The 16,775-nt window shown below is 41.9% G+C and overlaps 1 protein-coding gene across 3 annotated transcripts in view; it reads left to right on the forward strand.

The window, feature by feature from the left end:
• The window catches only part of gfra4a (GDNF family receptor alpha 4a), a 181,255-nt gene that overhangs the window by 134,930 nt on the left and 29,550 nt on the right, over positions 1-16,775 (forward strand). Inside the window, exons 3-5 of one of the 3 annotated variants that reach the window (XM_078940968.1) lie at positions 5,703-5,777; positions 12,589-12,870; positions 14,788-14,868. In XM_078940968.1, the coding sequence (XP_078797094.1) occupies positions 5,703-5,777; positions 12,589-12,870; positions 14,788-14,868 (438 nt within the window). Of the gene's footprint in view, positions 1-5,702; positions 5,778-5,798; positions 6,117-12,588; positions 12,871-14,787; positions 14,869-16,775 lie in introns of those variants that run through there. The other 2 variants (XM_078940969.1, XM_078940970.1) reach the window with 2 other exon arrangements.

Raw genomic sequence — 16,775 nt, forward strand, 5'->3', positions numbered from 1 at the left:
GCCCCCAGAGCCAGAGAGCAGGGAGGCATGGGGGGAAAGAGAGTGCTGCTCCAGCTCAACCACGAGAGCAGCCCCCCCGCCGCGCAGGGAGGGCTCAGCGCAGGGCCCCGCCCTAGAAGAGTGCCCACAGCCCCATACGAGCACCTCATCACCACCCAGGAGTTCTGGGAATCCCCCCGCCCCAAACCCAGGTACGAGCCAGGAGCCCCCCAAGGGAGACCCGCCCACATGCTCCAGGCAGCCACCCACCCTGCCCACGGTTGGTCCAGGAAGGAGCAAGGCAGGGGCCAGCCACCCCCGCCCAGGAGGAGGGCACCCAGGAGAAGAGGGGGTCCACAAGGGGTGTTGTAAACAGACTCCAGGCTCGCCCATAGTTGGAAATTCGGCGAGGCCCAGCGCTCAGGGGCAAGGACCAGAACCCGCACCACAGGGACTCTGACACCCCCCACCTCAGGTTGGATGTGGACTTGCCAGCTGCAGTATTTTTTTCTCAGAGGAGGAAAACTTTTGTCAGTTTTGTCAACTCTGTCAGCGTCAACTCCATTAGCTTTTATGTCTGACAAATCCAACAATACCTGCCTAATGCTGTGATAATCTGCTATTTATTTATGTAAATATCAGTCAGGTTTTGAACTAGCTGAACCCCAAAGCAGACAGGGATTTGGTTAGAAGTTGGGCAGTTTATTAAACGTAGAAATGGAGGACTGGGTGGCAATGTTCATGGATGGTTGATCTGGTGAAGCAGCAACTGGCAGTTGGTCCAGAATGTTCTTCCTCAGGGAGGTTGATGGGGTGGAGAAAAATCCAGAAGGTCTTGACGTGGCTAGGCTTATCATAGTTTGATTAGCCCTTGTGCTATCCTATGACCCCACCCTTACATTGACGTGTTATCCCTACCATGACAAAGGTGGATAACACCACACCACAACACCACAGCCATCATCAAGAAGGCTCAGCAGCATCTACACTTCCTGAGGGTCCTCTGGAAGAACAACATCAGCACCAACCTTATGCTGAGCTTCTACCAGTCATCCATCCAGAGCCTGCTCACATACTGCATAACAGTTTGGTTCGCGGATAAGGAGAGACTGCAGAGAGTCGTAGAGACGGCTCAGAAGATCGTTGGGCGCCCTCTCCCCACCCAAACGTTTACTGCCCCAAATGCTCCAATTACCACAGGCACCACTGTCACCTTCACTTTCCATGCTTTCTCCAGTTCTTCTCTGAGTCCCTGGTATTTCTCCAGTTTCTCATGTTCCTTCTTCCTGATGTTCTCATCACTTGGCACTGCCACATCCACCACAACGGCTTTCCTCTGTTCTTTATCCACCACTACAATGTCTAGTTGGTTCGCCATTACCATCCTATCAGTCTGGATCTGGAAGTCCCACAGGATCTTTGTCCTCTCATTCTCTACCACCTTCAGAGGTGTTTCCCATTTTGACCTTGAGGTTTCCAGTTCATATTCTGCACACATGTTCCTGTATATTATTCCAGCCACTTGATTGAGGCGCTCCGTATATATATATATATATCTATATATATCTATATAGATATATATATATATGTTTGTGTATGTGTATGTATATGTATATATATATATATATATATATATATATATATATATATATATATATATATATATATATATATATATAACACTACCTCATTACTCTTCTTGCACATCTGACATGTTTGCACACAATTTTGTACACAATTTTGCACACAAATATCAGACATTCTTTATTATAGGATATATTTGTACACTTGAATTTATTGATTATTTAATATTATATATTGTTAGTCCTTGCTATTCTTGCACTGAAATGGCGATGCTTAAATTTCATTTTACAACGGACAATGATAATAAAGCTAATCTAATCTAATCTTACAAAGGTGAAGAGGATTTCATGTAATCCATGGACACCAGTGAAGATCACAAATCATTGAAGAAAAAAGGTTCAGCGCACTGTCTAGTGGGGTCTAGATGACCCAACTCCCAATGTTAAAGTGACTGGGATAGCACAAGGGTTACACTAGAGTTGGCTTGGCTTGAGCAAGGCTACAGCAGAGATCGCCATATTCTTCCCTAGAGAAGCAGACAAACCGACAATAGCTGGAGGGCATGGATGAAAAGATAAAGGTTGTCTGATTAGATGCAGAACAGGTGTATATGGCCCAATCCTCAGACAGGTGTGCGAGGGTGGCCCCGACACCTGACAGATTTGTGCATGCAATTAAAATGATTCAAAGTTTTTGTGTAAAGGAAAGCATGGCCAGAGAGAAACTGTCAATTTAGGCAAAACAGAGTAAAAGTACAGAGGATTAACGACATCTGATTAAAATCAAGAAAAGTTTTGCATTAGCTCGAGGAGACTACAGGCCATAACTGATGACACATTGGGTATTTTCATACCAATTAGAAACCCAGCTATTATGAACTAAAATGGGATGAATTTAAAACACCATTATTGTTAAAGAGTTTTCCGAAGCTACAACCGATTACCCTCTAAAGGCCCGTACACATCGGGACGAATATTCGCCAGGCGTTATTCGCCAGCGTTTTTCGCCACGTCTTTTGTGTTCACACCCAGGCGATTTTCGCTGCCGATGAGGCGAGCGAACATGCAATTTCCTTCCCTGACATTAGATGGCGCTTAATGTAAACAGAAATACTCCTGTACACAAGGTGGCGCTGCGCAACTTTACGATTCTTAAAGTCGCTTTTCACTCAGAAGAAGAGAGCAAGTATTTACGCGCTTGTCAGAATCATATAAAGAAAACATGAATATTTCAAGCATCAGTAGCTCCAACTGGTACTTGGTTCGGGGATATTTAAGAATGTCCGTCATTATTTCTTCGCGGCAGTGTAGACGCTACTTGGCGTCTAACTTCTTCGCTGGTATGTGTGCTCAGCAAGGCAGTTTTGTGTTTGAGCGCCCCCAAGTTGTGTTTTACTGTAACTTCAGAAGCTCCAGACACGTGTGCAAAAGCGCCATTCTCATTGGTCGAATAGATTTCGAAAAAAGGAAGCTCGAAAAAAAAAAAACGAACCCGAGGCGTTTTTTTTTTCCGACGCTTTGGCGCGTGGCGTTTTTTTTCGCCTCGGTGTGCACACTCTCATTGGTGCCCTTTGTTTAGTCACGAGGCGTTAAACATCGGCGAAAATCGCCGGCGAAATTCGTCCCGGTGTGAACAGGCCTTTAAACAGCCTCCAAACATAAAGGTTTCACCTGAAATTGGAAGAGAAAAGTTGGAATGAGTCTTATTCTGAGGATCTTTGCTCAGCGTTTGGGAGGATTTTCAGAGCATAAAACCATCTTTATCAGTTTATTGAGTCTGCACGGCTGCCTCAGAACTGTCTGAATAAGAGAAAGTCTAAGAAAAATGTTTCCTTCCACGCTTAGACCCCTTTTCAAATATGCATTCTGTTACACAACTGAAGTCTACCTCTGCAATGCAGTTAATTTAAACTAAAATGACGAAATGTTTCCTGCTTCCAAGTACATTTTCGTGCTGCCAATCCTTCTCATTTATATTCACATCAAAAGTCTTTTCATTGGTGTAGTGTTTTATCAAGGCTTTTTTTTTGAGCCACTGATTAAAGTCTTGAGCTCTTGTCCTTCATTTCTTCTCAAATAATGATCTCAAAATCCAGCGTTGGTGCAATATTCATATCCTTCCTCTGTCATGTCCTTCACAGTACTGGAGCTTGGTTTGGAATTATTTTGTCATTATCCTGCAAAACGCCAAAGTCTCTGATAGGTTTTCAGACTCTCTCTCACACTTTCCATATGGAGCTGTCGGGAAGAATGATGCACATTTTACTCAGGCCACAGATAATGTGCACATAGCAGTTTCTCTGTTATTCTGGAGGAGCAGCGGGGAAACTATTGACTCTCTTTAGGATAAACTAGTAAATGAGGGCCTGAAATCTAGGAATTAGCATTCTGTATGGTGTCAGAGAGCTCTCTGCTGCTTCTCTGATACATTTCATCAGGTTTGCCGAACTGCTGTTGTTGCAAAGCAGCCAACTCGGTGCAGTGGGAGGAGCTGTCCCGGAACAGTCTTTGCATGTTTGATGCTATAAAGCTATGCTCACCACATACTGCTGCACACTGAGATGCTACTGGAGACTGAGGTGTTCCTGCAGCCTGAGATGCTCTTGTTTTTTTTGTTTGGCTGCACTGGCAGGAAAGGAGCTGCAATGAAAGCAGCTAAAAAAACAGAGAGATCAGAGCCCAAAAGGCCCCAGCACACACAGTGAGTCATCTCAGCTAAAAAGCATTCAGGGAGGCACAGTTAGCTAATAAGCAACTACAATATAGAGTAACAAAGGAGTGGTCCCCTGACGGCGCTGTCAAAGGTTTAACAAATAATCTAAGAGCCTGTTATTTCTAATAGGGCGCACATTGGCCTTCACTGCGAGTCCCTCAGCCTCATAGCAGCTGATGAGAAGAGGGGAGGCTTCATCCCTAACACGAAAAAGGCACAAACAGATAATTACATATATCTAAATAAGAAGAATATAATTACTCAAAAGGCAAAACCAGTCAAACAGTTTGGACAGTATCCTGAATTATAGCTGTGAGTTCTCGATTCAAAGAAGACTTTTTTTTAAGTCCAGTTGGTGGAATTCAACTTTAAGACAACGCCACCTGGATGAATGAATAATTTACCCACACAAATATTATTTGGTTTGTAGAAAAATGTGAAAAAGTTTTTTTTGCCCCTTTTATTCTGTTCAAATGCAGCATTGATGGAATTTTAGCCTGAGATTTTCCTCTTGAGAAAAAAAAAAATACTTAAAGGTTTCCACGTGGAAACAAAACCCTTTAATGAGTTCTGTAAAAGTGTTGACATTCAAAAGCTCCAGTCAAAGGTTTGCCAGCTTGCAAACACTTAACACAAATTCTTAAGTGGCTGCTAAAAGTCGCAAATGGCTATTTAAGGAGTCACCCAAAACATCAGGAGTTTTCAAAGTTTTCCAAATACACTTACACACAAATTGGTCAAGACACACTTTTGAAGTTTTGTAAGGACTCTTTGGCTTCTCTGGATCTTTAAAGACCAGATGAAAATGGTGTTTTTGGTGTTTTTAATAAGTTCTTGTGGTATTTTTCTGATGATGGAGGACAAGTATAAAGAAAAACGAAGCTCAAAATTGTTTCGGAGTGTTTCTTCATATAAATTGTTGTGAATCAGGAGCAGGCAAAAAAAATTCTGTTTGAAAAAGATCGTATTTGTGATGTAGAAAATACCCTGGTCGGGTCACAAGCTGCCGGCTCCGCTCCGGTCTGATGCATCCACTTTTATAGCTCCAATGTTACCCGCTATTTATGTTGCGACGTAAATGTTGGTGCTGAACGTACTGTTTTCTTCAGGAACCTCAGTTTCCTCTAAATTCTCCATCTTTGTCCTACCCGGGTCGGAACAATGTTGGGATTACACGACGGAGGGAGTCGTGGCGGTGACGCAGGTCGATGGTCACATAGAACTTTACTTAAAAAATGTCTACATTTTGATTTTTTTAAACCTAATTCTCAGCCCGTTAGTTTTGAAAATTACTTTTATGAGCAGACACGCCCCCTTTGCGTGTTCACCCTGCCCTCTTCTCCTGCTCGCACATCCCAACGGCATTAAAGGCACCAATACAATCTTAAAACATAATAGTTATTTTACAAAACCACAGAGAGCCGCAGCACAGGAAGGAAAGGGCCGCATGGGGCTCCAGAGTCGCAGGTTGCATACCCATGGACTAAGCACACCTTATTCAGGTAATCAGGTGCAGATAAAGCAGGATTTGTCATGGTTTGAGTTTGTTGTGTCTTGTTTTTCGTTTTAGTTCTTGTTCTGTCTTGTTTGGTTCTGTTTCCTGTTTTATTTTGAAAGGTTTCCTGTCTTGTCTTGTTTCTTGAGCTTTACTTCCTTTGGTCCCCATCTGCCCTGATCGTGTTCACCTGTGTCTTGTCTGCCCTGTCTGTATTTAAGTCTTGTCTCTGCCTTCCTCCTGTGCTGGTCCATTAGTTTTGTCATGGTGTTTTTGTCATCTTGTCTTCATGCCTTGTTCCATGTTTTTTGCCACGCTCTTGTTCCATGTTTCAAGCCACGCCAAAGTAAGTTTTGTTTTCTTTGTAATCCTGCTCTGCAGCGCTTTTTGTTTGTATTAAACCCCTTGTCCTTGAACCGTGTGCCTCCGCTTCTGCGTCTGGGTCCTACCTGCTCTCGAGCCCCCCTCCCTGTGACAGGATTTCTGGAAAACCAGCAGGAGGCTGGCCCTCCAGACCCGGACTTGGGCACCCGTGTTGTCCATGATGCCCATTGATACCACCACCAGACAGGCTTTTACCTTTAGCAGGAATTTTAAACTAATTCAACAATTTAATGATATGAATTCTACATGTGATTCTTTTATTTTACCTGAAAAGTTGTAAATTGGATCATTATAACTCACCTGAATGAAATGAAATAACCCCCAGGGAGTTTTAGAGGGGAATTCTTATCAGCGGAAAGACTAAAATTTTTATTATGGAGTGAAAAATTACTACGCTGAAAATATTTGATAATTTAATGTTTTAACCTTTTTGTGATGTTCTGCTGATCTCTGACCACATCCTCCCTAACAGGATCTCAATCTTGATGGGTTTTTGTTTTCTTTCGTCTGGCTAAATGGTAAAATACATGGAAAAATGGTAAATGCCATATACTTATATAGTGCTTTTCTTCTTTCCTGGAATGCCCAAAGCTTTACAATTACAGTCCCATTCACACACACATTCACACAATGGTGGCGAACTTTGGCACCAACCTTCCAACCAGAGGCAAGGTAGGGTTCAGTGCTGCCCAAGGACACTTCGGGCAAGGCAGCCCTTGAACCTGCAACCTTCCAATCAGAGTGGAAGTTGCCAAGATACTTGGACAGGTGCTGCTTAATCCGATTCTTCATGGCCCTTCAGTGTTACTTTTACAGAACTGAAAACCGATTATACGGCTACTCTAAGGCCATGATGTGGCCGGTTCTGTTTTCACTTCACAAAATTAAAAAAAAAAATGTTTATTTTGACACCAGGTTGTTTTTTTTTTTTACCTTGACTCAATTAGAAATAAAGTCAAAAGCAATACTGAGAGTGTTAGGGTTTACGTAATTATCACTTGCTTCCACATGACATGAAAATTATGGACTATACAAGATATGATGTTCCTGTACTGCTTGATTGAATGACCCACGTTCATGTTATCAACCCCGGCCACCAATAAAACCAGACTGGATACACTGGGAAGGCAGAAATCCTCTGTGACAGTTTGCGCTGGGACAGATGGGCTTCTCCTTCTGCAGAAGTCTAACAGAAATTCCCATCTCCTGTGCGGTTCTTCTCTTTGTTAGGAAAAGGTCATAACCCTGAGAGAGAGTCACTTTCCACATCCCATAAGGTGATGTTGCCACTAACAGGGATAAGAATAGGCAGTTACTGTTTGTGATTATGGTTTCATTTTTTTTCCTAAATTGTGTATCATATACAGATGCATCTGAATAAACAAATAAATCTTGCAAAAATGTATTTCAGTGAAACTTAGATTTATGACCCACAGATGGATGTTCTATCATTGATAATAAACACGATGAAGATTTAATTCGGCGCATGGATCTTGAGGCTGAAGTTTTAATCGTTTGTCTTATTTTCATGTTTTAGTGCCGGGTTTCTAGCAGAATAAAAACCTCTCTGCTCCAAAAATGTATGCAGGAGGCTGTTAGTCCTGGTTCGTTTTTCAGTCGGATTTATGTGACAGCAGAACCATCTTGGGTTGCGATTTAATAATGTCGGGTTTAGTAGAACTAAAATTAAACCTGGAGGTCCCATTGTTAAGATATTTCAGAAACTCTGTGCATCTCCAAAAATGAGAGATTTCCTGATTCCGGCAGAAAAGCTTCCTTTTGCTGGTGAGTCATCATGTGTCTGTCCTGTCACTCACAGCTCGCCATGGCGTCATGAAACTTCTTCATTTTTCCAACATGGTTGCTAAAATTGCATCTACACTTTGAACTATTCCAGGTGAATTTTTGTTTTTTAGGCAACAGAGGAAAAACAGGAGTGGAAAAGGCAGATATGATAGAAGAAACAAAAAGGCTGAGAGGGAGCTCAAAGCAGATTATTTACCACGGCAGGATAAACAGGAAAGCATATATGATGGAACGAATTTGAATGACAAGGCAACTGATTTCTCCTAATTGGTTTCGACTGTCTGTCTTTGAACTGCCGGTGCGCCGCAGCTCCGTTCTCAGGCAAACGGTTATCTCTTACAATCTGAAGTGCTTATTAATTTCTCAGATAAATATCAAATCTCTCTCCACACTGGATTACTTGCACTGTAATGCGATTTGCTTCGGCAGTGCTCATAGGGGCCGGTTCTCCTTTTTTTTTTTTTTTTAAATAAACGGGGGCTCGCTGCTTGGCCTTGAATAACAGATCACCGCCACCCACATATCAGTTCACACCTGCAGCTCAGTGGAACAAAATGACTTCCACATTGTGAAATAATATGCATTTCTGATGCAAATCTGCATTTATCTGACAGGTAAAGTATCGTGATATGAAAGATTCTTTTGCCGACTTGATCCAAAAGGACTCTCCAGAGGCGGATATGCATCAGAAAACAAATGACATTGTGTCAGCCTGCAGTTTTTACCCCTATTTGCATAAATTAAAGCAGATTTGAAGGCAATTTGAGCCTAAACGGTTAAGGCAAGATGTAACCAGAGACAGAAGGTATGTCTGCTGAGCAGTTAATCGACTCTGTTAGACCATTTCATTTGGACATTTTCCCCAGTATTGATCCACATGGATGGGTAGATGGACGGACGGATGGATGGTTGGATGGACTGCAGACAGCAGGCTCCGAGGGAGGAAAGAAGCCGACAGTCTTAAAGAGCGTCGGGAGTTGGGAGGGGTGGCTCCTTACGTGAAAGTTGCGACAGGCTCCGTGTGAGCGTGAGAGGACCAGATTCACAGCGTGCGGTGCCAAAGGGGAGCGGAACGTGATCACACAAAGACGTTCATGGATCTATTTGTCTGTCAGTGAATGCCTCAGAATGGAGAGGAGCAGGGAGCTTGTGGCCCACCCAGCATAGTTTTGACATCACAAGTACAATCTATTACCTACTGAGTTTTTTCATCTGCTGCTGATTCACTACAATTTGAATAAAGAAATACTCAGACACGCCGTTTTAATCTTAGTTTTCTTTATATACAATATGTCCTCCATCAAAAATAAACACCCAAAACACAACTTTTTGTTAATGTCTTACTTTATTTTAAATGTATTTTTAGTTTTGCTAAGGCGTCAAAAAATCTCAAATGATTAGAAGTGTGTGGAAAATGGTTTAAAAGGTGGTTTTTTTCCAGAGTTAAAAATATACTCACTCATGCATTGCAGAGAAGGCAGTGCCACAGATTCTCAAAACCCTCCGGTTCCTCCTGCTGTTTAGTAATCACAACTGTTTGGATGAGTTTGATCTCATCTAAACAGTTCTGGAAGATGAAGAAATGGCATAAATGTACTACAGAGAAAATATTATATATAACTCAAAGTTTTCCTTTCTTTACTTTGGGGTTCCTCTGCTCATAAACTTGGGATCAATATTCTTTTTGGAAGACCCAATAGCAGAAGTTCTGTAATCTTTAACACATGAAATGAAGTCCTAAAGATTCCAGTTCTTCCTTATTTGTTCATCATTTTCCCTGATCATTGCTCAGTCTTACCGTAGGTAACGCTGCTGGTTGTATTGGCATCTTGCATGACTGTTTTCTGCTTGTGAAAGATCTTTCCCACTGTAGAATGATTGATTCTTCATAGTTTGGAAGGGCCCTTACAAGCCCTCTCAGAGTGATTTTTCAGAAGCAAATGCACAATTTCACCTCAAAGTTCATCGAGGCCACACATATCTGCAATCGCTTCGGGCTAACACAAGTAGAAACTGCACTGACTCATAATCATTTAATCGAGGACATGTGATTAGCTGCCTCTGGCTGCAACAGACCTCTTAATATTTACAAAAGCAGCAAACATGACCTGTTTCTTTTTTTTTAATTCAGCATTTTTACTTTTTTATGTTTTGTGCTTGAACAAATTAATGAGTCTGAGAAAACTGTTGAGTTGTAGCCAATTATCAGGTGAGATAACAGCAGAAGACTTTTTAATGTGAAATAGTGATGTGAAAAACCTCAAGGTGGACAGAAATAGCTGCTGCTTGTTCACAGTATTGTGAGTTGGAACTCTCTGACTACTCACAGTAAATAAGCATTTATTGCCTTTACAGGGCCCAGGCGTGCAGACGGGGGCAAATGAAATAAGACAACTATGAAAAAGCTGCTCCCCAAAGATAATGCAGCCCATTTCCGGACCAGTCTGCAAAAACACGACAGCTTGTTTTGACTGGAAGTGAAACATTTGTGCTAATTTTTAAACATGTCATTGTTTATTGCAGAGATGCATCATCCCCTACATTAAGTCTGAATCTAGTCAGTGGCATCAAAAATATTCCTTGCGACAGCTGTATAAACTCATAAATAAACCAGCCGGCCCCACTGCTGCTCAGATGGAGACTTAAAATGCTTGAAAGCTGCGGCGAGAAGCTTTATTGGCCATGCTTGACCTGTGCTTAGCCAGTGCATGTTACGATGCAACCCACATAGAAAATTCAGTTCAACTTAATAAAAAGTAAACTTCCCAAATAGTCTTTTATAAAGTGAACTTTTTTGTTTGCTTATTTGCTTTGCTGTAAGTCACAAGAAAAAGCATCTTTTTGAAAAGCACACAATATGAAATATGTTCAAATTAATAAATAGAGATTTAAAATTGTAATATTTGCCACTGGGCACCAGGAAGCAACTGTTTATCCCTTGTTCTATCCTAGGCACTTTAACATTGGGAGTTGGGTCATCTAGACCCACTAGACAGTGCTCTGAACCTTTTTTCTTCAATGATTTGTGATCTTCACTGGTGTCCATGGATTACATGAAATCATTCCACCTTTATCCACCTTTGTCATGGTAGGGATAACACGTCAATGTAAGGGTGGGGTCATCTAGGATAGCACAAGGGTTAAGTAATTACAAATAGAAAATCGTGCAAACAAATAAGAGCTGCTTGACTGCAGTTCTCTCACTGTTGAATAGATCAGTAGAAGGAGCTGTCAAAAGGCAGCAGTAATTGATTTAAACTGAGATTTGAACAGTTATGGAACTTGGGTCAAACCTGTAGTACTGCTACTGTAGCACTGTAGTAGTATTATTATTAGTAGCAGTAGTAGTAGTAGTAGTAGTAACCTTTATTTAACCAGTTAAAAACTAAGGGTGTGTACTAGCAAGAGTCTGACGACACGATGTGTGTCACTAGTTCTCGTCTGGAGCCAGCTACAACGCACCACAATCTGTTGTTCTATGTGGTACTAGCAGCAACGTGGCAAAGAGTTCCAGTTCGGTACATCCGAAACAAAAACTACGTAGCACATGTCTCACAACAACAAAAACTGTGAGGCTGACTGAATGTTTAGCATTCAACACAAGCTGATTCTCGCGAGATCTTGTAGTTGTTTTGTGCGGTGTAGAGCTGCTCAAAGAGGCTCAGCGTGCTCTGCTGCCAACTAGCGGTTGGGGGTTGAAGTGGACAACAAAAGTCAGGCGCTGATTGACTTTAGTATTTTAAATCTATAAGTATTTATAAGTATCACCCAATGAAATTTTTCCCCACACCACTACTAAAACCCATTGAGATTAGGATCTCTTTTGCAAGAGTGACCTAGACAAGAGGTCAGCAGCACACAAAACATGATAACAATATGAAATTAAACAAATAGGATTGGAATCATTACAGTATAAAGTTAAGGTGCAGCAAAGTAAGTGTTATAAAGTGCAATAGATGCAAAACCGTCCAACATAAGGTGCACTCATTGTAAACAATCAAACTTTTTAAGTGCAAGGTGCACAAAAAATCCAAAAGAAACAATTTCGGACAATTTCCCTTTGACTTGGAGAGTATTTGAGGCAAAGACGGCAGAAAATGAAGGCTTGTTTCCCAAATTTAGTTTGGACATGAGGAATATGCAGATGAAAAACATCAATACAGCGTAAGGCATAACGACTGGCGGTTCTTTGAAGAAGAGAACAGAAGTACGGAGGAGCCAAACCATGTAATGCCTTATAGACCAAAGTCATCCAGTGCGTATACCTTTCCATGATCAGAGAGGGCCACCCAGCTCTGGCATACAGTTCATCATGATGAGTGAGGCGACAACCTCAGGAACCTCAAGGCACAGTGATACAGAGTACTTAATAATTGAAGACAGGTGGACAACGGACTCCGGTACAGAACATCTCCAAATCCATCAGAAGTAAAAATGTATGTGCTACCAGACTATTGCAAGCTCTGAGTGAAAAACAAGATTTGTTTCTGAAATAAAACCTGGGCTTCACTTATAGTTTGCACAGTGGGGGACCTGCAATCTAAAAGAGATCTCTGTATCTGGCACAAACCATGGTACTTTAAGCTATCTACTATCTCTATTAATTGGTCTCCTGTCTTGCCTTACAGGAGTCCCACGTCTGGCTTTGTCTGCAGGCGGGAGCGACTGTCTGCAAGCTGGAGACACCTGCTCCAGTGACGACACCTGCAGCCCGCGACTGCGCACCCTCCGGCAGTGTGTGGCAGGAGACGGCAGCGTGAAACTTGGGCCTGGAGCGCGGAACCAGTGTGACAATGCCATGAAGGCGCTCCTGTCCACACCTCTGCATGGCTGCCAGTGCAAACGTGGAATGAAGAAGGAAAAGAACTGCCTGAGCATCTACTGGAGCCTTCACCAGTCGGTGCTGCATGGTGAGAATGGCCCTAACACTTGAGAACCATGATTATGGGGTGGGCGAGAGCAGGTACGGTATATTTTGGGGATTATCGACTGCCCGTTGCAAATGAATTAGACTTCCACCTCCACGTTGTTCAACAACAGATTTCAAGCCGGAATGAAAAGAGTGATTATTGTTTCCAAAATAGGTAAAAGTAGAGGTCTGATTCCTTTCATTTCACCCACACACATTGTATTTTATCACTCCAGTGCTTATTTCAAATGCCTTCCTCTGTCATTACCGTGTCCCACACTGAAGGCCTTTATCTGCCTTGCACTTGCATTAAAAAAAGCGTTTAGCAGATACTTTCATTTCCAGCAGAAGAGAAAATTTACTGCCTCTGTGGGCTGACAGCATGCTGTATTTCTTTGAAAATCAAACTGCAGAACAACAAACTGGAAAATGTGCCATAAATGGACCAGGAGGCGTACGCTGCAATGCACACCCCGGCCCTGTGGTTCAGGGTTTATGCAAAACAGATGGAATAATTAAAAAATCTAATGCAGTCTTTCATGTATTGCTAAGGGCAACAAAATAGCCCATCAGAGAGGCCAAGGCTGATATTTGATGGAAAATGTAATGTCCCTTTTCAAGCAAAGATCTATGGATGTGGGGGTGCTCACTTCAGCTCTTGACACCAAGGCAGAGCCTGTAGGAAAGCTGATCCACCTCTTCAAGGTGAGTTCATGGGCAGTGGCTTCATCCTATTACAGAGGAGCATAGGGAGGGACACCAGAGAAAGTGCAAGAACCAATTGGGTCAATCTGGTTGGCGTTTTTAAGGAATTGCTAATAAGGGTGGATAAAAAATAACTACGGTTTGGATCATGTCTTAGTCTGGTTTTTGAGTCACGGGTCGACCATTTGTCTGATAAGTTAAAAGAAAAAAAAAACAACAGGAGAAAATAACAAGACAAAAGCCTACAATTATTTTTTGTAAGGTTTCAAAAAAAGATAGACAGAAAGAAGGACGGCAATACCACCGAATAGTCATTGAGGAGTCAACAACCCGCACAGTAAGCGCTAAAACATGGTCAAAAAATATCGCAGGCTTCACTTACCTCAACATCCACATTTAGGGAGATTCAGCCCAGAGTTCTTACTCCAAACAACCCAGTAAAGAAGAAGACCATGATTAAGAACTGCTAAGAACTGCTTATGTCCTTTTACCACTTCTTAATACACAAAGACATTTTATTACAGCTTTTTTTACAAGCTGCACTGTCACAAAAAAGGGTCAATGCCACCCCCCCCCCCCCCCCCCCCCCACACACACACACACAATTGTCAACTGCCCTCTCCCATTCCTGGAGCAACTGTAATTTCCAATGAATCACAAAGCTGTTGAAATCCTCACAGACTTTACTTTAACATTCGTGTGTTTAAACACAGATGTTTGTTTTTTTTAAACACGGAATATATTTTAAAGCAAAATATTTAAATTGGCCAATCTTTAACCCAAAAGGCCAAAACTTTTCTTTCTTTTATAAGGACAAAGAAAGTCAAAAGCAAACCATTTCTTCCATGCAGTCAGACAGTTCCCACTACTTGCAGTGTAGCTTTACAGGTTCATCCAAGGATTTGTTTCACAGAAACTGAGATCTGATCGCACTCAAAGCTGTTTTTTGTTAATTTAAAGCAGGATCAGCTGAAAATAATGGGAATTCTGGTTTTATGATCAACAAAACTCTGTTTTTATGGATTTAATCAATGCCTGCAGAGGTGGTTTAAGCCAAATGGTCTGATCCCACAGCCACTGAGATTGTATCCTAATGTGTTTTCATAGCCTGGTTGAATCAGCATCCGAAACTTTTTTTATTTGTAAAGTGAATCTGAAGGGAGGAGGGGTTTGTCCATGCAGTAAGCCTGACCTTGCTTGTTTGTGTTGGCAGGATTCAGCCTGGTGGAGGGTTACCCGTATGAGCCAGAGGACAAGGCCTCTGACTACGTCCGGCTGGCCTCCATCGCTGCAGGTGACCGGCCGAGCAGCTGCTGCTGCTTCACATTATCAACATTTACAGTACAGGAAATGTGAAATTCACCATCAGCAGCTCAGCACAACAAACAAACCGTTCCCAACTCAGAATCCATCTTAATCCTCCTGACACACAGTGGGATGCATGTGTGAGTGGGTGGTGACATGGAGTGTTTGATGAGTGACAGCCCTCACTTTACCCCTGCCTCGCCTCTGGCCCTGTGGGCAAGCCGCAGGGTGGGTATGTGCTGCTGTTTGCCCCCGAGGCACAGATTAATTGTTGATTTTCTTTTATCCAATGGAAGCAGAAATACTGGGATGGATGAAGGGGAACCAGACATAGTGTGAAGAAGAGACTGAAAAAAAACCAAATTGAAAAATAGAGGAAAAAAAAGATGCCATGGCAAGAGGTTAGTGAGGCTGAGTGGAAAAAAGGAGCACAGGCAGGGCAGGTTTTCTGAAAAGTCATTGCATTTTTTCAGTTTTGCTCTTTGATGTGTTTGTGAATCCCTGGAAGAAAAAGAGAAGCAGCACACAAAAGGAGTTATAGACTTTTTTCTTGAAGACATGAAGCCATTTGCTTTACTCTCCAGGAGAGTAGTTGCATTCTGGGGGGGAAAAAAACTGTGTTTCTAACATGACCCATGTACAGAAAAAAATAAAGATAGTCATTAGCAGTCCTTTAGCTGCACTTGTAAAAGTCTTCCTCTCAAAATAAAGGTGTAAATTTGTGAAGCATTATTGTTTCACTTTTTTGCTCTTCTCTAAAAAGCCACACATTTGGAAAGCTTCCAATATATATTTTTAGTTTCTAACCCAGGCCGGGCATGCATTTTGTTAGCCAATAATCAATCACTATCAGCGAAGCTGAAGTGCTGGGATAATATTAGATCTCAGGGGACCAGAGCTTAGTTTTATGTTATGACAGTTGGAGGAGATCCACCACCTCCTCCTTCCTCCCTAAAAGGTTTTCAAACATGTCTTGTTGGTGAAACATTCTTTTTGGAGCAGTTAAAATTGAACTCAAGCTCTGGCGCGTTCAGGTCTGTAACCAGTTGTCACTGTTCAACCCTCAAGCGGTGGGCCATGCCATGAAATTTCATGGCATGGCCCACCGCTTCAAGCTACTTTTTGTTTTCTTTTGTAGAGAGAGAGAGTTCATTTGCTATTTTTCAGATGAAGACAGTTTGTTTTATCTTCACAGAAAGAGCAAAGAGCAAATATATGAAAATTCAAGATAATGTCCTTGAAGTGAGAATTCATATCTACAGGCAATGTCACTGCAGCCACTACATACGTTTTGCACATATACTGCACAGATAAAAAAAATTGGTCAACCATGAATATCGTGGAAAACGGGAGAAAAGGTGTGGTCTTTTTGTGAAATGGTCACAGATGTATCACGAATAAACCACGTTAAAACGACAGAAGAATAATCCACACAAAGACCAAGTAAATACATGTAGATCATGAACCGTGTGTGACTATTGTGCTGTTTATATGTAATTTATTAGTGATTTGTGCATCAATTATGTCGTTTTAATGTGATATGTGAGTCTTATATGTCATATGAAAGTTATACATCGGTGGTATATGTATGAAAATTCTGTTAAACATACATGGAGTGGTCGTGACAAGCCACAAACTTGCATATGCATCTCGTAAAAACTACACATAAAACACGTATAAACTACGCAAACCTAATCAAAACCTAATTCACGTAAAGAGCCGTCGGCCGAAACCTTTGACGGCCATCTGTGCACCTCGACAAATGACGAACTCGAGAAAAACCTGGGAATCACATAGATCACGCACGTATCACAAAAGACCACCATGTGCAAAAAGTGAAGTAGTGGCAGTGTGACACGGGCTTAACATGACAAAACATTCATATAAAATATGTCT

This window comes from Oryzias latipes, chromosome 22, assembly GCF_053564925.1.
Source record: "Oryzias latipes strain Hd-rR chromosome 22, Olatipes_Hd-rR_3.1".
NCBI classification, from domain to species: Eukaryota; Metazoa; Chordata; class Actinopteri; order Beloniformes; family Adrianichthyidae; genus Oryzias; species Oryzias latipes.